Source organism: Nerophis ophidion, linkage group LG17 (genome assembly GCF_033978795.1).
Source record: "Nerophis ophidion isolate RoL-2023_Sa linkage group LG17, RoL_Noph_v1.0, whole genome shotgun sequence".
NCBI classification, from domain to species: Eukaryota; Metazoa; Chordata; class Actinopteri; order Syngnathiformes; family Syngnathidae; genus Nerophis; species Nerophis ophidion.
The window spans coordinates 34,685,450-34,708,626 of NC_084627.1; the positions used below are offsets into that span (position 1 = coordinate 34,685,450).

Sequence of the window (23,177 nt, forward strand, 5' to 3'; positions counted from 1 at the left end):
TTTAATAAATCCGAAACTGATGACATAGTGCTGTATTTTACTTCTTTATCCCTTTTGTTCAACCAAAAATGCTTTGCTCTGATTAGGGGGTACTTGGATCAAATAAATGTTCACATTGGGTACATCACTGAAAAAATGTTGAGAACCACTGGTCTAATATATCCTAGATGAAATACTTTAGGTTAAACAAACAAGCTGACAAACGGATACCAATACAAGGAAAGAACCATGGTGTTCATGTGTGTTTCTTAATAAAAGACATTAGTATACCATTTGAACAATTTGAACTGAACACCCCCACGTGTCGTTTCATGGCAATTGTTCACAAAGCTTTCTGCTTTTTAAGTGGTTGATTTAACATATTTGTCTGTTCTCAGATGTGATCACCGAAGAAAATGTTACTCGAGACTGTGTGCAGGCATACAGTAAATAACATGCTCAATATAATTTTTCCTTTTCTTTCTCTTCCTTTCCACACTAGGTTCAAAGGAATTGCTGCTTAACTTTGTGTAACTTCAGCATTCCGGAAGAGCTGGAGTTTCAGTACAGTCGGGTAAACCAGCTGCTTCTAAAAATCTTGGAGCCAGCAAGGCAGGACGAGTCCATCCAGAGAATCGCTGTGCATCTCTGCAACGCTTTAGTTTGCCAGGTTGACAACCACCACAAGGAAGCTGTTGGAAAGATGGGATTTGTAAAGGTAACATCAAGGTCAAGATTTAGGTGTAAATCTATGTAGTTTTACTTCCAGGATTTGTGTTCTGTTTTATCACCTTCCATCCATTTTCTACCGCTTATTCCCTTTTGGGGTCGCGGGGGGCGCTGGCGCCTATCTCAGCTACAATCGGGCGGAAGGCGGGGTACACCCTGGACAAGTCGCCACCTCATCGCAGGGCCAACACAGATAGACAACATTCACACTCACATTCACACACTAGGGCCAATTTAGTGTTGCCAATCAACCTATCCCCAGGTGCATGTCTTTTGGAAGTGGGAGGAAGCCGGAGTACCCGGAGGGAACCCACGCATTCACGGGGAGAACATGCAAACTCCACACAGAAAGATCCCGAGCCTGGATTTGAACCCAGGACTGCAGGAACTTCGTATTGTGAGGCAGATGCACTAACCCCTCTGCCACCGTGAAGCCCTGTTTTATCACCTAATCTTGTATTTTAAATATTTATTCAAAACCTATGTCTCAAAAGTAACAAAAAAAAAATAGAGACATATTTTGTCATTAATAATACCGGTAGTCTTTTACCATACGTACAATTATTTATGAATTTACAATTTTTTCCGGGCCTCTGATTTTCCTTTATGTCGTTGTACTTTTTTGTGAGTATGGATGTGAAATGGTTTAAAATTTTATTCATCATGGTCTTAAATAAATATTTAAAGGGACAAAAAATGACACCTCTTTGATCTGGTTAGTAATGATAGGATTTTGGTTCATCATAAAAATTCCTGCTCTTAGTTGCTTTTCCACATTCTCACCAGCCATTAGTAGGTGGAGGTGAGGACTTTTTCAGGACTGTAAACTCGCCTCAGCTCATAATTTTAGTTAGCTCTTTAGGTAATAATAAAGCTTGTATTGGTCAGATTTAACCCTCACAATATAGTGAACTTATTTTCCCCTAAATATTTGTTTCAATTGATTCTTGTTTTTGATTCTTGTTTTTTATTCTTAGACAATGCTGAACTTAATACAGAAGAAGCTTCAGGACCGACTGGTGAGTTTCCATTTCGCTGTTACTTTTATTTTTTGGATATCGTTGGATATCGTTATGGCTTGTGCAGCCCTTTGAGACACTTGTGATTTAGGGGTAAATAGATAAACTTTGATTGATTGATTTTCATATAGTAGTAACATGTGGACAGCAACAACCAGAGAATGCCAGTCTGTGATGTATTTTCTATTTATTAAACCTAGGTCTGTGGACAGCTTTTATAATAAAGTGCATGTACAAGATGTCCTTAAAGGCCTAAAAACATGTATTAACTGATATAGCTATAAATACTTTTAGCCAATATCAACATCATGTTTAACACATTTTTGTTATTGTTATTCTTGTTTAAAAGACATGGTATTATCTGTTACCCTAAACAGGAAAGCTGCCAAGGTTAAAGTAAGACTACTATGTAACATGATAAAGTTGCACTCGTTTAATTACAAGTGTCAAAATAATCTAATAATAGGTCAGGGTTGGAATCAGAGGCGTCTGGCTGTCGATCCCGACTGGGATCTGGTATTAACACGAGATACCAAGTACAGTGGTACCTCTGTTTTTGCTAGTAATCCAAATCAGACGAAGATACAATCAAACAGAAACCGAAGCAATTTTTTCCGTAAGAAATCCATTTAATGCATATCAAACACCCCAAAATATACTGTAAACACAAATTTCATTCTGCAGATAATAATTATAGTTTACATGCAGACTTAAATGCAACTTTTTTTAGCCCGGTGGTGGGCTATTTTTCAGTCGTACTCAATAAAAATTGCAGAATGACTGAGTTAGTAACATGTCAGATTCTTTGTTTGGGCACTCGATGCCAAGAAATGATAGGCAGGCAAATGGATTAACTTGTTAATGCACAATTTTTGCAGTGTTTGGTACTAGGATAACCCCAGACTGTGTAGGACAACTGGGGAAAACTTTTTGAGCTAGTTTTGTTGAATACCAAATCCTAAAAGTGTGGCGTACAAAAACTAAGGTATCGCTCTATAGAATTTAATAAATAGGCTCCTTGTTGAAATAATGTTTGTTTGTTTGCACGTAGTGCGACCAGGTGATGGAGTTTTCCTGGAGTGCTCTGTGGAATATTACTGATGAGACGCCTGACAACTGTCAGATGTTCCTCAATTGTCGGGGAATGAATCTGTTTCTCGATTGTCTACAAGTGAGTCTGTTGTTACCATGGTCCCTGTTCCATCTTCTTTTTAACTCTATATAAAGACTAATAAAACAATTAACCCCATCTAAGTTGTTTATCCATCTTCATTTTCTATTGTGTGATAAAAAACGTCTGTCTTTTGTGGAACTTCATTTCAGGAGTTTCCAGACAAGCAGGAACTGCATCGCAATATGCTGGGGCTTCTGGGTAATGTTGCTGAGGTCAAAGCGCTACGGCCACAGCTCGTCACGCCACAGTTCATCTCTGTATTCAGGTACAAGTGCTTATTTTAGCAACAGTCAAAAGTACATTTTTATTCTTTTGACAAAATTAACATACTGAGCCTCACTTTCACCTCATTAATACCAGAAAAAAATGGATTTTGTCTTGTATGGAAATATGTAAAAAATACTACATAATAGGGCCGTATTTGGCTTCTGACACTTACACCAGGACAACATCCTCACTAAAATGGACGGTTACATGTTTTTTCTGAATAGTTTAGATCAGGGGTCACCAACCTTTTTGAAACCAAGAGCTACTTCTTGGGTACTGATTAATGCGAAGGGCTACCAGTTTTTTTTCCTTTTACGGAAGGTTTTTAGTAAAGAATAAATGATGATAAAAACACTTAATTGAACGGTTTAATAGAGGACAAAACACGAAAAAAAGATAATTAAATTTTAAAACATAGTTTATCTTCAATTTCGACTCTTTAAAATTCAAAATTCAACCGGAAAAAATTAAAAGAAAAACTAGCTAATTCGAATCTTTTTGAAAAAATGTAAAAAATAATTTATGGAACATCATTAATAATTTTTCCTGAGTAGGATTAATTTTAGAATTTTGATGACTTGTTTTAAATAGGTTAAAATCCAAACTGCACTTTGTTAAAATATATAACAAATTGGACCAAGCTATATTTCTAACAAAGACAAATCATTATTTCTTCTAGATTTTCCAGAACAAAAACTTTTAAAGAAAATTCAAATGACATTGAAATAAGATTTAAATTTGATTCTACGGATTTTCTAGATTTGCCAGAATAATTTTTTTTAAATTTTAATCATAATAAGTTTGAAGAAATATTTCACAAATATTCTTTGTCGAAAAAACAGAAGCTAAAATGAAGAATGAAATTAAAATGTATTTATTATTCTTTACAATAAAAAAAAAATACTTGAACCTTTATTTAAATTGTCACGAAAGAAGAGGAAGGAATTTAAAAGGAAAAAAAGTATGTGTTTAAAAATCCTAAATTCATTTTTAAGGTTGTATTTTTTTCTGTAAAATTGTCTTTCGTGAAGTTATAAAGAGCAAAGTAAAAAAAAATAATTAATTTATTTAAACAAGTGAAGACTGAGTCTTTAAAATATTTTCTTGAATTTTCAAATTCCATTTGAGTTTTGTCTCTCTTATAATTAAAAATGTCGAGCAAAGCGAGACCAGTTTGCTAGTAAATAAATAAAATGTAAAAAATAGAGGCAGCTGACTGGTAAGTGCTGCTATTTGAACTATTTTTTAGAACAGGCCAGCGGGCTACTCATTACGGGCTACCTGGTGCCCGCGGGGACCGCGTTGGTGACCCCTGGTTTAGATGGTCAGAAAGCGTATTTATTGTAGAAAATGATCTCACTTTTATCTGTTCTCATCTCACTTTTTGACAGTAATCTACTAGACAGTAAGGCGGATGGGATCGAGGTGTCGTACAATGCATGTGGCGTGCTTTCCCACATCATGTTTGATGGACCAGAGGTTTGGTCGATGGAAGAGCCACTGAGGGACACAGTGATGGACAAGATGTGGGATGCTATTCAGAGCTGGGATGTCAGCTCACGTCGCAATATCAACTATAGGTGAATAAATCGTGTGTTCCTTTTAATGAGCTGGAAGTTGTAAATGAGATGCATGTTTAGAGTTTGTGATTGTGTTCTGTTTTTTTTTTTTTTCTACAAATTCATAGTTTTGTGGATTTAGTGTTTTATAATATTCGTTTTACCAGTCCCTCTAGTACTGTAAAGCGGTGATCCCCAACCCCCAGTCTGTGTAAGCTTTAAAAGCTTTTCCCACTTTATTCATATTACATTAGTATGTCACCCTCCTTGTTGTAGCCAAGTTGTAGCTTGGCTGTTCACTGGTTGCACAACTGTCACTCTGTTTAAATATTAATGCTCTTTTAGGTCATTTGAACCCATACTGCGACTACTACCTCAAAGCATCGCTCCTGTAAGTCAACACTGGGCCACGTGGGCTCTCTTCAACCTGGTGTCAGTTTATCGTAAGTACCTGATGTTTCAAGCTGGTACAGTATGTCAATGCACTGCACCATTATATGATTGTCACACCAACAATGTTTAAGCTTGGTTTTTCTTGATTTTGTTATATAAAGTTGAGGTCAGAATTTAACATCCACTTACCATGGGCATGAATGTCATATTAATTTTGGCATGGTGTTCTTTTTACTTGAAGCCTCACCTTGACTCTTTCAAACATACTTTGGAAGAGTCATTATAGCCAAACAATTCCATCTTTGTATCATCAGCTTTGTTTTTGCCAGAAAGGATTTTTTTTTTGTTAGTTTTTTTTACAAAAAATGTTTTAGTTTTAGTAATCAAATTTTCCGTTGAATACATTTAACAACATTTAAGTCAAAATTAAAGTAATTTTGGTAAACTAAGCTACAGCATGTAAAGACTAAAGCATATATTTATGTTTTTTTGGAAATCTGTAAACAAACAAATTAGAACTGTGCTCAATATATCACTAAGTCAATCATTTTACACTAAACTTTGTGCTAAATCATTTAACCTCGTAAGGCTTAGTGGCCACATGCGTGGACAGCACCTTTTAGCTCTTATTTCCAAAATTGTGTACACTACTTAATTGGGGTCTTATGGCCTCTTATGTGGACACTTATACTTTCATCTGGTGGTGTCAGAAGAGTATAACATACAATGTAATTTAGGGAAAAAAAGTGTAAAAATAAGAATTAACATGTCACTAAACATGAAGTACATGTTTGTGTTCTTATGGACTAAAGTACATCATATCAAAAGATGATTCTTAGTTTTTATTCTAATTAGGGTCCAATAAGCCCAAATAGCAAACAGAAATTAAAAAAAGAGCATGTAAACAAACAGTTTGGGCCTTAATAGGATTTACATTAAAATTAAGAAGAAAAAAAACATTGAAATATTTTTTCCAGGTGTTGAAATATATCTCATAAATAATATGAAAAAGTAAAACTACTGTATGAAGTCATAAATAATGTAATAAAAACAGTAAATAGAATATGTGAAAATAATTATTGTGCAAATCGTCACTTCTCTATGCTGCACTTGTCAAAATGACTCACTTGCATCTTCCAATTAGTTGGGTTTTTCGGGGCCAACTGACTATCACTCACTCCAAATGCTTAACCCAGTGTCTTGTTACTGTCCAGGAGCACAACTACCTAGCAGCCAAGCAATGTCATGGTCAAGGATTAATAGTGATATGTGTCAACATATGGAGAGAGCATGGTTTAAACCACCAACCTCTGGTTTCTGTACGATCTTCTCTTCCTCCTGAGCGACTGCCACTTTTTACATGTTTACTCTCTTCTTTCTCATGGGCGTCCACATATCAGCATGTAACTTATCCATATAGTCTTCAAGATGAACATAGAAATCATTGGATATATTACTGTCAGCAACTTTGTCGTGTTGTTCGTCAGGTAAAAAAGGTCTTGACGAAAGTGATGTTAAAAATTATCCATCAAAGAAATCAACACTGTGCCTGACCATCAAACATTTGACCTCACTGAGGTCAGAGGTGCAAGTGATCCACCAGTTATCAGTTCATGGCAGGCTTAAGTCTTGGTGGTTCATGGGTTTTACCTAAACATCTTAATTTCCTTTTATCTCAGGGTGATAATGTAGGTCTTCTTTCAGACTTTGGATTTTTTTTAAAGTTTAGTAATGGCCCAGAAATATATTTCTCACCTGATGTAAACCTACAATTCCCCTTTTTAGATTTTTACTGAGTTCCTTTAACATTTTCATTGTTCCGAGTATTGATCAATCCAATTAGTACAGTCAAGCTATTTTATCATGCTGCCAAAGCTATCAGCTGCAGTCAATCATGCTCACTAACAATAAGTTAATGCTGCTCTATGTCACAGTTATTGATCTTTGTGACCCGCCCTCTTCCTGGTTCAAAACATTCAAGATACTTCCCGCAAAAAAAGGACAACATCAAGTCGCAGGAGCCGGTTTTGGAGGCGGCCATTGCATTTGTTTTTTTCAATTATTTTGTTCGTAAAGATCTCTCCTGAAATTGGATACACGTGGACCAGACAGCAATGATTGACAACCATTAAAGACATCCATCCATCCATCCATCCATTTTCTTCCGGTTATCTGAGGTCTGGTTGTGTGGACAGCAGCCAAAGCAGAGAAGCCCAGACTTTCCTCCCCCCAGCCACTTCGTCCTGCTCCTCCCGGCAGATCCTGAGGCATTCCCAGGCCAGCCGGGAGACATAGTCTTCCCAACGTGTCCTGGGTCTTCCCCGTGGTCTCCTACCGGTCGGACATGCCCTAAAAACCCTTTCAGCGAGGCGTTCGTGGGGCATTCTGACCAGATGCCCTAACGACCTTATCTGGATCCTCTCGATGTGGAGGAGCAGCAGCTTTACTTTGAGCTCCTCCCGGATGGCAGAGCTTCTCACCCTATCTCTAAGGGAGAGCCCCGCCACCGGACAGGGGAAACTAATTTTGGCCGTGATCTTTTTCTTTCGGTCATTACCCAAAGCTCATGACCATAGGCGAGGATGGGAACGTAGATCAACCGGTGAATTGTGAGTTTCGCCTTCCGGCTTTGCTCCTTCTTTACCACAATGGATCGATACAGTGTCCACATTACTGAAGACGCTGCACCAATCCATTATAGCCAGTCCAGCGTAAGTGTTTTACAAAGTTTAACTTGTAATTGTGTCAATTATAGACATGTATTTGTTGAATCCTTTCTGTTAAACCACTCAAGGTAGCCTCATTATATGTTTTTATTATCAATCAATCAATCATCAATCAATCAATGTTTATTTATATAGCCCTAAATCACAAGTGTCTCAAAGGCCTGCACAAGCCACAACGACATCCTCGGTTCAGATCCCGCATCAGGGCAAGGAAAAACTAAACCCAGTGGGATGACAATGAGAAACCTTGGAGAGGACCGCAGGGCGACCGGTGCAATGGAATTCGAGTGGAGCTAGCATAATATTGTGAACGCCCAGTCCATAGTAGATCTAACATAATATTGTGAGAGTCCAGTCCATAATGGATCTAACATAATAGTGAGAGTCCAGTCCATAGTGGGGCCAGCAGGAGACCATCCCAAGAAGAGACAGGTCAGCAGCGCAGAGATGTCCCCAACCGATGCACAGGCGAGCAATCCACCCAGGGTCCCGACTCTGGACAGCCACCATTTCATCCGTGGCCACCGAACCTGTCCCCCCCCCCCTTCCACGAGGTAGAGGGGGGGCAGAGCAGAAATTATTATTTGAATATTAGAAATATAACTTTGACCAAGTTGCAAACTTGGCCTTAATGACATAAAATTTATTTTAAGAAAATTTGACACTACCTATCACAAGATTTAGGTCACTGTGTAAAATGTTTACAATGTGTTGGTAATAAACCAACAACAAACAAACAATTCATCCAATATACACTATATTATAAACAGTTACTTTTTTGTTCGGTCTTTAAACTACAGTACTTTGTTACATCTAATATACAGTAACTTAGAATTGTGAGTGCAACTCTATCATTGTGACTTCCAATAAATTACAGAAACTCCAAAAACAATTCAAATTTGTGCACCTAATTTGTAACCATTCGCTTTAAAACAAGAACAGTTCGAATAAAGGATTAATTAATCAAAATTAATATATCACATTGATGCCCATGATGAGCTCATGCAAACATATGACCACAACTGCAGCTGTATCCATCCCCTTCAGTTTTAAAGCTTTCTTTTTTCACCTTATTCTGCTTTTTCTTATACTCACATATGCACACATACAGCCTGTCATTAACATTTAATTGGTATACAAGAGTAATTCTTACGAATATATGTTTGCATTTGTTTTATATGCAGCAAGCAAGTATTGTCCCCTGCTCATAAAGGAAGGAGGAATTTGTCTTCTGGAGAGAGTTTTGGAGTTGGAAAGTTCACACCCTGATACTAAGGACATGGCCCAGTAAGACATGTTCACACTCTTGTGTTTACGACCCAGTCAAATGTACACATCATCACTTTAAAGGTGAACTGCACTTTTTTGGGGTTAATCTTTCACAATCCATATGTAAGACAAGAACACGTATGTTTTTCTCTTTTTTATGCATACTAATTTTTTATACACCGCAAGTACGAGGTGTCTAACAATGAAGTTAATGGGAGTTATTTTTCTCTGATCAAGCCCTCTAACGAACCATCCAAAAACCGCCAACAATACTCATTTTACAAGTTGTGACCTGCATATTAACCAAGTTTTAGCCCATGCATCCATTTTCTACCACTTGTCCCTTATGGGCTGGCGGGGGGCTGGAGCCTATCGCAGCTGCACATGGGCAGCAAACAAACAAGTCGCCACCTCGTTGCAGCATATTGTTATAAGAGCTTACACAGAGGAACTACTTTTAATAGTGCTCTGGTCAAAGAGGTAACCAGCTTATGCATCTATTGACATACTGAGCCGGTGAGCTGCTGCATCCCTCAGAGTTGGTGAAAGTTTGTGCTAAATTATAAATCAAGCCTCACACATGTTGATTATTTTAATTTACAACTAAAACACTTCCCTGTAGCCTTCATATGTATTGAATATGGTTTGGTGTAAATTTTGCTCCATAGTCACATGTACAGTATAACTTACTTTCTGCCTATGTCTGCAAGGGTTTCATTTGTGGAGGCGTTCCCTTTCGATTACATTTGAAACCCCCCCCCCTCTCCAAAAGTATAAATTAAATGTATTTTTTTCCAAAATGTACTCTTTCAAATATACAAATATATCTTCAAGATGGCTCCCTTCTATTTTTTTTTATTTTCGAAAATAAACTTCATAAACAATATATATATATATATATATATATATATATATATATATATAAATTGACCAACCAATCCAAGAGAGGGCAGTGATACAGAGCTTTCCAGATACATCTCACGTATGGGCAAAAAATCGGAATTGACTTGCCGTGTAAACATAGCGTAAGTTGGAAACACATTCTCTGATAGATCAAGGTGCCTCAACGGTTAAACTGTGTGTGGAAATGTGAAGACTTTGTGTGCCACAACACGTGACTACTTCATGCAATTTGGAGCTGAAGTTTGGCAGATAACCCCACTTCACGTAAGTCTTTGCCACACCTCAACTTCTCCATAGAAGGTCAATGCAATTATATAGAATGACTCATGAAAGCCGCACTCACGAAGATAGAGGTTGGAATGAGGTGGAGAAAAAAAAAAGAAGAAAAGAAGCGGTTGTACAAAACCCAAAACCGGCGAAGTTTGCACGTTGTGTAAATTGTAAATAAAAATAGGATACGATTATTTGCAAAACCTAATCAACCTATATTCAGTTAAATAGAAACTTTGAAAACAATTTTTTGCAAATATTAGCTCATTTGAAATTTGATGCCTGCAACATGTTTCAAAAAAAGCTGGCCCAAGGGGCAAAAAGAATGAGAAAGTTAAGGAATGCTCATCAAACACTTATTTGGAACATCCCACAGCTGAACAGGCTAACTGGGAACAGGTGGGTGCCATGATGGGTATAAAAGCAGCTTCTATGAAATGCTCAGTCATTTACAAACAAGGATAGGGCGAGGGTCACTACTTTGTGAGCAAATTGTTTAAGAACAACATTTCTCAACCAGCTATTGAAAGGAATTTAGGGATTTCACCATCAAAAGGTTCAGAGAATTCGGAAAAATCACTGCACGTAAACAGCAAGGCTGAAAACCAACATTGAAAGCCCGTGACCTTCAAGCCCTCAGGCCTACCTGCATTAAAAACCGACATCAGTGTGTAAAGGATATCACCACATTGGCTCAGGAACACTTCAGAAAACCACTGTCAGTAACTACAGTTCGTCGCTACATGTGTAAGTGCAAGTTAAAACTCTACTATGCCAAGCTAAAGTTTAAGTACCTCTGATAGTAACCCACACACTAGGTGCGGGGAAATTACTCTGCGTTTGACCCATTCCCTTGTTCCACTTCCACCCCCGGGATGTGAGGGGAGCAGTGAGCAGCAGCGATGGCCGCGCTCGGGAATAATTTTGGTAATTTAACCCCCAATTCCAACACTTGATGCTGAGTGCCAAGCAGGGATACAATTAGTCCCATTTTTAAAGTCTTTGGTATGACTCGGTCGTGGTTAGAACTCACAACCTAGCGATCTCAGGGCGGACACTCTAACCACTAGGCCACTGAGCAACAAAGCCCTTTATCAACACACCCAGAAATGCCGCCGGCTTCGCCGGGCCCGAGCTCATCTAAGATGGACTGATGCGAAGTGTAAAAGTGTTCTGTGGTCTCACGAGTCCACATTTCAAATTGTTTTTGGAAACTGTGGACGTTGTGTCCTCTTGAACAAAGGAAAAGAAACATCCGAATTGTTATAGACGCAAAGGTTAAAAGGCAGCATTGTGATGGTATAGGGGGTGTATTAATGCCCAAGGCATGGGTAACTCACACATCTGTGAAGGCACCATTAATGCTGAAAGGTACATACAGGTTTTGGAACAACATATGTTGCCATTCAAGCAACGTTACCATGGACGCCCCTGCTTATTTCAGCAAGACAATGTCAAGTCACGTGTTACAACAGTGCGGGTACTAGACTGGCTTGCATGTAGTTCAGAACTGTCTCCCATCGAAAATGTGTGGCGCAATATGAAGCCTAAAATAGCAGAAGGGAGACTGTTGAACAACTTAAGCTGTAAATCAAACAAAAATGGGGAAAAATTCCACCTTGAAAACTTCAAAAATTGGTCTAAAAGGAAAGGCCATGTAACACAGTGGTAAAAATGCCCCTGTGCCAACTTTTTTGCAATGTGTTGGTGTCATTAAATTCTAAGTTAATGATTATTTGCACAAAAAAAAATAGTGTGTCTTTATTTACGAATTACACAACGTGCCAACTTCACTGGTTTTAGGTTTTTTGTATCAAGGTACACATTTTCATAATTTGCCAGATTAAAACATGACTATTTCTTTAAGAGAAAAAATGTCTTGCGGTCACTGGGCAGTAGTGTCTTAAGCAGCCGCTCGCAACCTGGAGCCCAAAAGACCAAAACGGGATCACAGAACCGCTCACAGTATAAAATAGCCTCTGCGCTCCAAACATCACCTCCATGTTTGGGCTGGTGAGACTCACGGCTGCCCTCCTTCATCAGACTCCATCAGCCGCCTCTGTGTTTATGTCCAATCAAAGGTAGTCACGACTGCTATCAATCTTGGATGCAAAATCGCGATGGAACAGCACTTTGGCTAAGCTGGCTTGTTTCCTTGTGCAGCAATAGGCAAATGTAATTGAATTTAAGTTTCAGTGTGTGAAAAGAAGCTTAACAGTCAAAAGCTCATGCTTAGGTCAGGCATGTGGAGCCAAAAACATTTCAATTAACACATGCATTGTTTTGTGAAAGTAAGATTTAAAAAGTATGTTTGTCCACTCATGTCACTGCAGTTTACTTAAGTTACTGTATGTTAAAATATTGTCTCATTTCCTTGTCGTAAACCCAGTATCTTAGTAGTAGTAGTAGCAGTAGTGGTAATAGATACTCATTTTGTGTATTAGTTATAGTAAATCACAACAAAACAAACACAAACAAATTAGAGGAACGTTATGCACATGTCCCTGACACTATCCTCACAAAGAGAGGTGAAACAAATTAATTTTGGCATTAATGACTTACTAGACATATATGTATGTAACAAATAGCTGCCTCATGGTCAAAAATTTACATACACTTGTGAAGGACATAATGTCATGGCTGTCTTGAGTTTCCAATAATTCCTACAACTCTTATTTTTTTTGTGATAGAGTGATTGGAGCCCATACTTGTTTGTAACAAAAACATTCATGAAGTCTGGTTCATTTATGAATTTTCATCACCATGGACTGAAAGGCTACCATGCAAAAAGGAAACCCTTGCTCCGGTAGTAATACATATAGGCTCGTCTAAAGTTTGCTGTTGAACACATGGACAAAGAGAAGACCTTCTGGAGGAAAGTACTTTGGTCAGATGAAACAAAAACTGAGCTGTTTGACCACAATACCCATCAATATATTAAGAGGAACACCATTCCAAGCATAGTGGTGGTAGTATTATGCTCTTGGCCTCGGTTGCTGCCAATTGAACTGGGGCTTTACAGAGGGTAAATGGGACAGTGAAAAGGGAGAATTACCTCCAAATTCTTCAGGACAACCTAAAATCCTCCTTTTTCATTGTCCCATTTACTCTCTGTAAAGCACCAGTTATATTGGCAGCAAAACAGGCCCAGAGCATAATACTATATTTTTTTGTTTCATCTGACCACAGAACTCATCTCCGAAAGGTCTTATCTTTTTCCATGTGATGAAAGAAAAATTGAGGTTTTTGGCCACTATATGTTTGGAGGCAAAAAGGTGAGGCCTTTAATCACAGGAACACCAGCTGTACCTTTGGTGGTGGTAGTATTATGCTCTGGGCCTCGGTTGCTGCCAATTGAACTGGGACTTTACAGAGGGTAAATGGGACAGTGAAAAGGGAGAATTACCTCCAAATTCTTCAGGACAACCTAAAATCATCAGCCTGGAGGTTGGGTCTTGGGTGCAGTTGGGTGTTCCAACAGGAGAATGACCCCAAACACACGGCAAAAATGGTAAAGGAATGGCTAAATCAGGCTAGAATTAAGGTTTTAGAATGGCCTTCCCAAAGTCCTGACTTTAAGTCCCATTGAGAACATGTGGACAATGCTGAAGAAACAAGTCCATGTCAGAAAACCAGCAAATTTAGCTGAACTGCACCAATTCTATCAAGACGAGTGGTCACAAATTCAACCATAAGCTTGTGGATGGCTACCAAAAGCGACTTATTGTAGTGAAACTTGCCAAGAGACATGTAACCAAATATTAACATTGCTGTATGTCTACTTTTGACCCAGCAGAAATGGTCACATTTTCAGTCGACCCATAATAAATTCATAACAGAACCTAACTTCATGAATGTTTTTTGTGACGAACAAGTATGCGCTCCAATCACTCTATCACAAAAAAATAAGAGTTGTAGAAATTATTGGAAACTTAAGACAGCCATGACATTATACTATTTACAGGTGTATGTAAACTTTCGACCACGACTGTAGGTATAATGCGTTTATTCATGACACAAGATACATAGGAATATATAATGGTATGTCGCTAAGAAAGCTAATATTGAGCTCCTCTACCTTTACCAACTCACAGTTTTTTATTTAAACATGACCCTGAATAACATTTCTTGCCAGTACCCTTTGCATCACATAATTAGCATAAAAAGCATGCCTCAAAATGTTACTGCCCTTTAAATGTTAATTTTACCTTTCTTTCAGGAAAGTCATGGAGCAGTGTGAAAACTTCAAAGAAGATCCAATGGAAATAAATCATGCTCAAGAGGTAAACTTGGGACAAAGAGGTTGACACGACTGGCATTTCAGTATCTGGCAGGCATCAGTAAACCAACCTCAAGCTCCTCGTCATCAACACAGTTGTCAATGTGTGCATTTTTCGTCTTCTTACGATTCATTTGTTATGGTTGGCACATCTGTGTCTCTAACCTTTTTTTCAGCAGTTTGGACTGAAAGAGGTTAAGACACGGTGCATGGTGTTTCTACCTTCGCTGCTCATAAGAGTCTTCTCAGTCGTGACTTGGGGTGTGGATTATGTGTGTGAAATATTTCTTCATAGAACATAGCAGCTGGATTGATTCTTGGTTCTCAATGGAAGGAAAGTGGCACCTCCACAGTGCGTACCCATTACCGTGTGGCGTTGAACATATGGCAAAAACCATTGGTGCAGCGTCAGCCATTTTCTCCTGTGTGCAGTGATGATGAGCCGATATGCAAGTAGGTTGATGTTGGCTGGAGGGAAGTCTCTCCATGTGTACTTTTTTGTTGTATATTTTGTAAATATAATGTTTCCTTTTACTGTATATGTTTTATAATATAACTGTAAACACTCAAGGCTATACCCTCTATTTAAATTCTTTAGGTTTAGCTGGCAAATGGTCAGTGTTCAGAAAGTTTATGTAGAAAATTAATTCAAATGTAACCTCAACTCCCCTTCATATCGTTTTATGTAATGCTGTCCTTTAACTACATTCACTTAAGACACAGTGAACAGCCATGACTGGTAAGCCAGGAGCATAAATTATTCCAACAACGTAAAAGCAGATTGTCCATCAATATTATTTAAAAAATATTTTGGTTTAAGACACTTTGTTTTTGTCATGAACGGTGACACAAATAATTTAACATCGACCATTAAGAGGAAGAACTAACTGTCCAAATACTTGGCAAGCTAATGTCATTATGTTACACATTTTACAATGTAGAAAAACTCATGATAATCAAATCAAACACTGAGCCCCATTCGGAAATGCGTAATGTAAGTTTTTATATAAAATACAGTAGAATACCATGCTTACCTACTGATCTAGCGCATTCATGTGATACAACAAGAAACACGAACATTCAACCTCTGATTGTTTTCTTTATACCAACAAAACACACTTTATTTAGTGCTGTCAGGCGATTAAGATATTTAACCCGCTGGGGAATTTAAATTTCAATTAACGTACCTTTAAAGACAAAGGTTGTAAAAAAAAAAAAAAAAAACATTGATATGTTGTCTTTTTTCTTTTTTTTACTTTTTTTGCGCAAATGTCTCTCAATAAACTTTAGTCCTAAAAAAAAAAAATCGTGCAAGTGATGTTTTAAATTTTGTATTTGACCGTTGTGAAAGCCTTGTGGTCAGATAATGTCTCAGGCTTGCGTTAGTAAAACTACACGTTGAGCAAATGTGTACCAATTGAAAACGGTTACATAATTTGATCAAAAGGCTTTTAAACAGTTAAATAAATGCCCTTTGAAAAATGAAAGACTCGGCGTATTGTTGAATAACTCTGTATTGTACACCTCTAAAAGAATTAGACATTTAAATGTAAGAATATATATATATATATACTGTATATATATGTGTGTGTGTGTGTGTGTATATATATATATATATATATATATATATATATATATATATATATATATTCACATAAATGGAGAATACAAAATTAAACGTTTTAAAATACTGTATAGAGTTTTGATTTAGTGGGATGTGATCCGATTTGATCCAATCCACTTTGCTGAAATACGACGCAATCTGGTACAGTTCACTGTTTAAAGAAGACTTTCATTTTATACTTTAAATGATCCTAGATCTATAAACGTTGCACTGTTCAACTTCATCTTTTTGTGTTGCTTTTGACATGACGTAGAGAAGTATGTTGTTTAGTTTATTACTGTATTGCATTTACCCTCTTACAAAGAGTAAGCAAACGGACTAGTTTGTTGTGCACAATGTCTGGCCTTACGAAAAGCAAGATGGCACATGACAACCAAGGGAAACTTTTGGCAGCATCTTCATCAGAAATCTAATCATGCGAAGTTGGATGGTCAAAAACTGAGGTGAAACACTCATTTAATTACAGAGCTTTTGAATGTATTTGGCAGGGAGTACACGTTTTTAGGTATGTAAGTCACTGTCATTTGATTTTAGTTTAAATAAAACTTTTTAAACCGTTTTATTTGTGGAATACTACTTGTTCCCTCAGACATTGATGAATTATTATTCATATATACAATCTTACTGATTTTCCTAAAAACTACTGGGTGTGAGTATTTAGTATTTATGTGCAGCACTCAAACTAATCCATCCGGCTTTCAAAGTACCATTTGCAGGCCACATATCTCTTTTTTATCATCCTGCGGCTTATTCTACAGAAATAAGAAAATAACCTGCATTAGAACAAGAAAAAGAAAAACTGGCCCAAATCTACACTTCAGGAGGTGCTGCTGAGCAGGGGCTAAGGTCTGTGGCCTCTTAATATATCTTCAGTTTTGCACATACTAGAAAGATTTGATAAGGTGTCAATTATGTTAACGCTTTTTAAAAAAAGGTAAATAAGTTGGATAGCGATCTCAAAGTCAAAAAAAATAGCAATTCAAAATGTTGTCCTTTCTGCATGTCAATATTCAGATTATTGCCACTGATATTAATAGCAGCTGATATGCTTCAGTCTACAGTCTACATTTAAATGCACTTCCAGACCTGGCAACCTCGACAACATTTTATCAATACTTACTCCTTAGACACCCTGATTTTTGTATGTTTTTTTAAACATTTGTTATTGAATTTTGACCCACAAAACAGGATCAATCAAACACATCAAATGCCTTTCTAACCACCTCCCACCATGCGCATCCTCTCCCCACAAGAAAAACTTTCACGTCTACACTACATTAAGCAGCTATGAAAAAACAAACTGCACAGGGGGGTTGGAAATGTGGTTAACAAGTGAAGTGCACTAATGTAAATGTTCAAAAGAAAAAAAGACCATATGGTTACAAGTTATTATTAGCAAAGAGCACTTATACGCACTCAAATAGTAGTCAAGGCAGAACCAAATCAAAAGCCAAGGCAAGACTTCCACAAATGCTAATAGTAGTTCTATTAATAAAAGTGAGCCAAGAGCAAACCCGTTAGCATCACTATCTGCGTGAGGAAGAACAAGTCCAAAAAGTATCTACAAAACTCAAAACCAGTGAAGGTGTCACAGTGTTTGAATCGTAAATAAAAACAGAATACAATGATTTGCAAATCCTTTTCAACTAATATTCAATTAAATAGACTGCAATGACAAGAAATTAAATGTTCAAACTGAGAAACGTATGTTTTTTTGCAACTAATCATTAACTTAGAATATAATGGCAGCAACAAATTGCAAAAAAGTTGGCACGGGCATTTTTACCACTGTGTTACATCGCCTTTCCTTTTAACAACACTCAGTAAACGTTTGGGAACTGAGGAGATCAATTTTTGAAGCTTTTCAGGTGGAATTCTTTTCCATTCTTGCTTGATGTACAGTTTCATTTGTTCAACAGTCCGGGGTCTCTGTTGTCGTATTTTACGCTTCATAATGCGCCACACATTTTCAATGGGAGACAGGTCTGTACTACAGGCAGGCCAGTCTAGTACCCGCACTTTTTTTTTTTAACTACAAAGCCACGCTGTTGTAACACGTGCAGAAAACTTGGCTTGGCATTATCTTGCCAAGCCAAATATGTTGCCATCTGGATGGCAACATATGTTGCTCTAAAACCTATATGTACCTTTGAGCATTAATGGTGCTTTCACAGATGTGTAAGTTACCCATACCATCACAGATGCTGGCTTTTGAACTTTGCGTCGACAACAGTCCGGATGGTTATTTTCCTCTTTGATCCGGAGGATACAACGTCCACAGTTTCCAAAAACAGTTTGAAATGTGGACTGGTCAGATCACAGAACACGTTTCCACTTTGCATCAGTCCATCTTTGATGAGCTCAGGCCCAGCAAAGTCTGCGGCGTTTCTGGGTGTTGTTGATAAATGGCTTTGGCTTTGCATAGTAGAGTTTTAATTTGCACTTACAGATTACAGCAACAAACTGTAGTTACTGACAGTTGTTTTAAAAAGTGTTCCTGAGCCCATGTGGTGATATCCTTTACACACTGATGTCGCTTTTTGATGCAGTACCGCCTGAGGGATGAAAGGTCACGGGCATTCAATGTTGGTTTTCAGTCTTGCCACTTGCGTGCAGTGATTTTATGATGACATTACGGACCGTAGATGGTGAAATCCCTAAATTCCTTGCAATAGCTCGTTGAAAATTGTTGTGCTTAAACTGTTGGACAATTTGCTCACCTATTTGTTCACAAAGTGGTGACCCTCACCCCAGACTTCTTTGGGATAATGATTAGCCTTTTCACCTGTGGGATGTTCCAAATAAGTGTTTGATGAGCATTTTTCAACTTTCTTAGTCTTTTTTGCCACTTGTGCCAGCTTTTTTGAAACATGTTGCAGGCATCAAATTCCATATGAACTAATATTTGCAAAAAATAACAAAGTTTACCAGTTCAAACATTTAGTATCTTTTTTCACAGTCTATTCAATTGAATATAGGTTAAAAAGGATTTGCAAATCATTGTATTCTGTTTTTATTTACCAACTTCACTGGTTTTGGGTTTTATAGATAAAGTATCCAACGCTCTGGGATTTGCAGTCCTTAAGGACTTGACAGCAGCAATCAGCAAGCATGTTTGACGGCGTCCGGTGCAACTACCATTTTGATATTTTTCTCCACAAAGTCCGCGAATCTGTGAGTCTGGCCATTGGATAAAGTGATCTGCAACGTCGCCGGGATGAAAAGTCCAAACTTAACATTTGGACATGAATGGAGCTTTTTCTTCACCATAGCAAAGGCGGCTCGTTTCCGAGCAAAAGCCAGAGTAAAGTCGGGAATAATGGAAATCCTCTTGCTAATATAGGATAGCGAAAAAGCCTCACCCGCCTGTCGTAGAATTTCCTTCCGGCCCCCAAATAAATTAACTCGTACGATGAGCATCCAAGGAGGTTCACCATCTTTAGTTAGGGCACGCAGGGTCCGGTGAGCATGGTCCAACATGGGCTTGTCGTCTAGCTTCAGCACATCTTGCAAAAACTGAGCGGTAAGCTCAGTCGGACCGGGGCCCTCACAGCCCTCAGGGAGGGATATTATTCCACCTAGAGCAGCCCTCCCAATTCATCGCATTTTAAGAGAGGAGATCCGCGCTGGCAGTTAACTGTTTGATGCTTGCACATAGTCCGGTCAACTCGTTATTATTAGCAGCGAGCGATGGCCCCACTAAGGGAAAAGAGAATGGTTCCATAACAGCCGCTATCTCTCCTCTGACGAGGGATTCAAGATTGTCGAGGATGTCGGCTCGTATTTCGTCTATGTTCGAAATGATGCTCCTGATAAATGGCCAAGTCTCTAATGCAGGGGTAGGGAACCTATGGCTCTAGAGCCAGATGTGGCTCTTTTGATGACTGCATCTGGCTCTCGGATAAATCTGAGCTGACACTGCTTAACACGATAATTAATGACTAATTCCACTTGTAATCAAAATGTTAAAAATAACGTTCAAAATATTAAACATGCTCATGCATTTGAATCCATCCATCCTTTCTACCGCACTTGTTCAAGAAATTGCATGATTTATTTATTATTGTTTTTTTTTAGGGCTTTCCCTCCTGGGGGTACTTCAGACCACCAAGCACCGACATGAAAGCCTGTTTCAGGGTTACGCTATTTTTTTTATTTTTCAATAAGTCTCTCAGTTGCTTTCCAGCAATTGTCTTTTTCTCTTTCGTTCTCGCTCGCGCTCTGGCTCCAGCTCCAACCCTGTCTCTCCTCCCGGCTGCTGCCTATAACAGAGCGACAGGTGATTAGATAACAAGGCCCAAGTGGGCCATCTGCGCACCTGTCGCTGATTTCGAGGCCAGTCCTGGCACACCCCGCTTCGGTGCAGGCCCGCAGGCCACGCCCCTCCACAGTTAGCTTCAGAATATCAACGTTATTACAAAGAATACGAGACCTATTATATTCTAGTAATGGTGGTCTTACTTTAAAAATGCACACATTTAGTTGTGTTCAGTGTTGAAAAAAAAATGATATGCCTGTTACAGAAATAAATTTTTAAAATATTTTAATTCCTGGCTCTCTCAGCCAAAAAGGTTCCCGACCCCTGCTCTAATGGACTCTTGTATGATTTCTGGATCCGGAGACGCACGAGGCTTGGAGTGGCAAAAATAGGAGCTGCGTACGGCCCTTTAGTGAACATTATGCTACAGTTGAAGGGTGCAGTTAGCAAAAGGGCCAATATGACATCAAAAAGGTCACATTTCCACAGATCCCCCGCTAAGCACGCCCTCCACTGTCCATGCTCACCCGGAAGACCCCGGACTCTGATTTTGTACCTTTTCGTCATTTCCTGTTGACCATTATGCTTATTGTCTTTCTCACTTGTGAACAAACGATGGAGTGTTATTGCATCTGGAACTAATTAACAAAATACGATGGTCTTTTTTTTTTTTTTGCAAACATTTATCCAAAATCGTAAAAGACCTTCATGGAGGTGGGATGTAAGCTTTCAGTCGTATACACAAAGGAGATATTGTTCTACAGGCCGACCGCCTTTGAGGTCTGTTTATATTTTTTTAGAGATGTACGTCACGCTGCGCAAGAAGGTTTGCAGGGGGAGTACTGAGCCGGTTTAGCTTTTGCTGGTTCCTACATACAGGAGTATAATTTGTGATTTATGTCGCCAGGTCTTCACTTTGGTGTGTGTAGTGAGAGCTGGTTCCCATTCTTTCCTAACCTCTAAACAGTGCATCATTGACTTCTTTTCACAGTTAACTAATACACTCATAATTCATGCCAGGTGATGATCAATGTTCACGGTTGTTGCTACTGTTTAGGTTCCCCTGTAGGTTCACATTATTTGTTCTTCAAACTGGGGCTCTCATGTTCTTATTCCATCTATTCAATTTTTTTTTTAATTGGTTTTGTTTTTAATTGCAAATACTTCCACCAAATGTGAGTGAATTTGATAATAGTACAAAACTGTTAGTGTAAAGTGAATAAGCAATAAAGATGGAGTGGTAAACAAAGTGTATGTTGTTGTCGTTTTTAATGTACTCAATGCATTGATGCTGTTATTGTGATTGATGGGGGAGAGCAGGGGTAGTCCAACTGGAAGCCCACAAATTCAGGTTAAAAAAAACTTGGGACATTTGCAGCAGAATACTGAAAACTAAAACCCTATCATATACTAAATCAGGGGTCACCAACTTGGTGCCCGCGGGCACCAGGTCGCCCGTAAGGACCAGATGAGTCGCCCGCTGGCCTGTTCTAAAGATAGTTCAAACAGCAGCCCTTACCAGTGAGCTGCCTCTATTTTTTTAATTTTATTTATTTACGTGCAAGCTGGTCTCGCTTTGCTCGACATTTTTAATTCTAAGAGAGACAAAACTCTTAGAATTTGAAAATCCAAGAAAATATTTTAAAGACTTGGTCTTCACTTGTTTAAATAAAATAATTTATTGTTTTTACTTTGCTTCTCATAACTTTCAGAAAGACAATTTTAGAGAAAAAATACAACCTTAAAAATGATTTTAGGATTTTTAAACACATATACCTTTTTACCTTTTAAATTCCTTCCTCTTCTTTCCTGACAATTTAAATCAATGTTCAAGTATTTTTTTTTATTATAAAGAATAATAAATATATTTTAATTTTTTTTTTTCTCTTTAGCTTCTGTTTTTTTGACGAAGAATATTTGTGAAATATTTCTTCAAACTTATGATTAAAATTCCCCCCAAAATTCTGGCAAATCTAGAAAATCTGTAGAATCAAATTTAAATCTTATTTCATAGTCTTTTGAATTTCTTTTAAAAATGTTGTACTGGAAAATCTAGAAGAAATAATGATTTGTCTTTGTTAAAAAATATAGCTTGATCCAATTTGTTATATATTCTAACAAAGTGCAGATAGGATTTTAACCTATTTAAAACATATCAAAATTCTAAAAATCATTTGAATCAGGAAAAAATACTAATGATGTTCCATAAATTATTTTTTTAATTTCTTCAAAAAGATTTAAATTAGCTAATTTTTCTCTTCCTTTTTTTCAATTGAATTGTGAATTTTAAAGAGTCGAAATTTAAGATAAACCATGTTACAAAATTAAATTTTCATTTTTTTCTTGCTTTCTCCTCTTTTAAACCGTTCAATTAAGTGTTTTTTTCATCATTTATTCTCTACAAAAAACCTTCCGTAAAAGGAAAAAAAAAGTACGACGAAAATACAAATTTTTTTATATATATAGATGTATTTATTAAAGGTAAATTGAGCAAACTGGCAATTTCTGGCAATTTATTTAAGTGTGTATCAAACTGGTAGCCCTTCGCATTATTCAGTACCCAAGAAGTAGCTCTTGTACTAAATGATCCTGAACTAGCTACATTGCAATAAGTCATTAAAAACAGCAGAGTGCGCCTGTTGCATAGATATGGCATTTTAAGATAGGTCACCGGTTCCATGGAATACACAACATAAGAATATTAGTAAAGAGACAAGTGGTTTATCGC

The 23,177-nt window shown here is 37.7% G+C and overlaps 1 protein-coding gene across 5 annotated transcripts in view; it reads left to right on the plus strand.

The window, feature by feature from the left end:
* The window catches only part of zer1 (zyg-11 related, cell cycle regulator), a 48,730-nt gene extending 27,032 nt beyond the window's left edge, over positions 1-21,698 (plus strand). For all 5 annotated transcript variants that reach the window (XM_061876801.1, XM_061876802.1, XM_061876803.1 and 2 more), the window contains exons 9-16: positions 482-697; positions 1,686-1,727; positions 2,779-2,898; positions 3,051-3,166; positions 4,560-4,748; positions 5,073-5,170; positions 9,031-9,133; positions 14,508-21,698. In XM_061876801.1, the coding sequence (XP_061732785.1) occupies positions 482-697; positions 1,686-1,727; positions 2,779-2,898; positions 3,051-3,166; positions 4,560-4,748; positions 5,073-5,170; positions 9,031-9,133; positions 14,508-14,595 (972 nt within the window). In that variant the 3' untranslated portion in view covers positions 14,596-21,698. The remainder of the gene's footprint in view (positions 1-481; positions 698-1,685; positions 1,728-2,778; positions 2,899-3,050; positions 3,167-4,559; positions 4,749-5,072; positions 5,171-9,030; positions 9,134-14,507) is intronic.
* Positions 21,699-23,177: the final 1,479 nt, after the last annotated feature.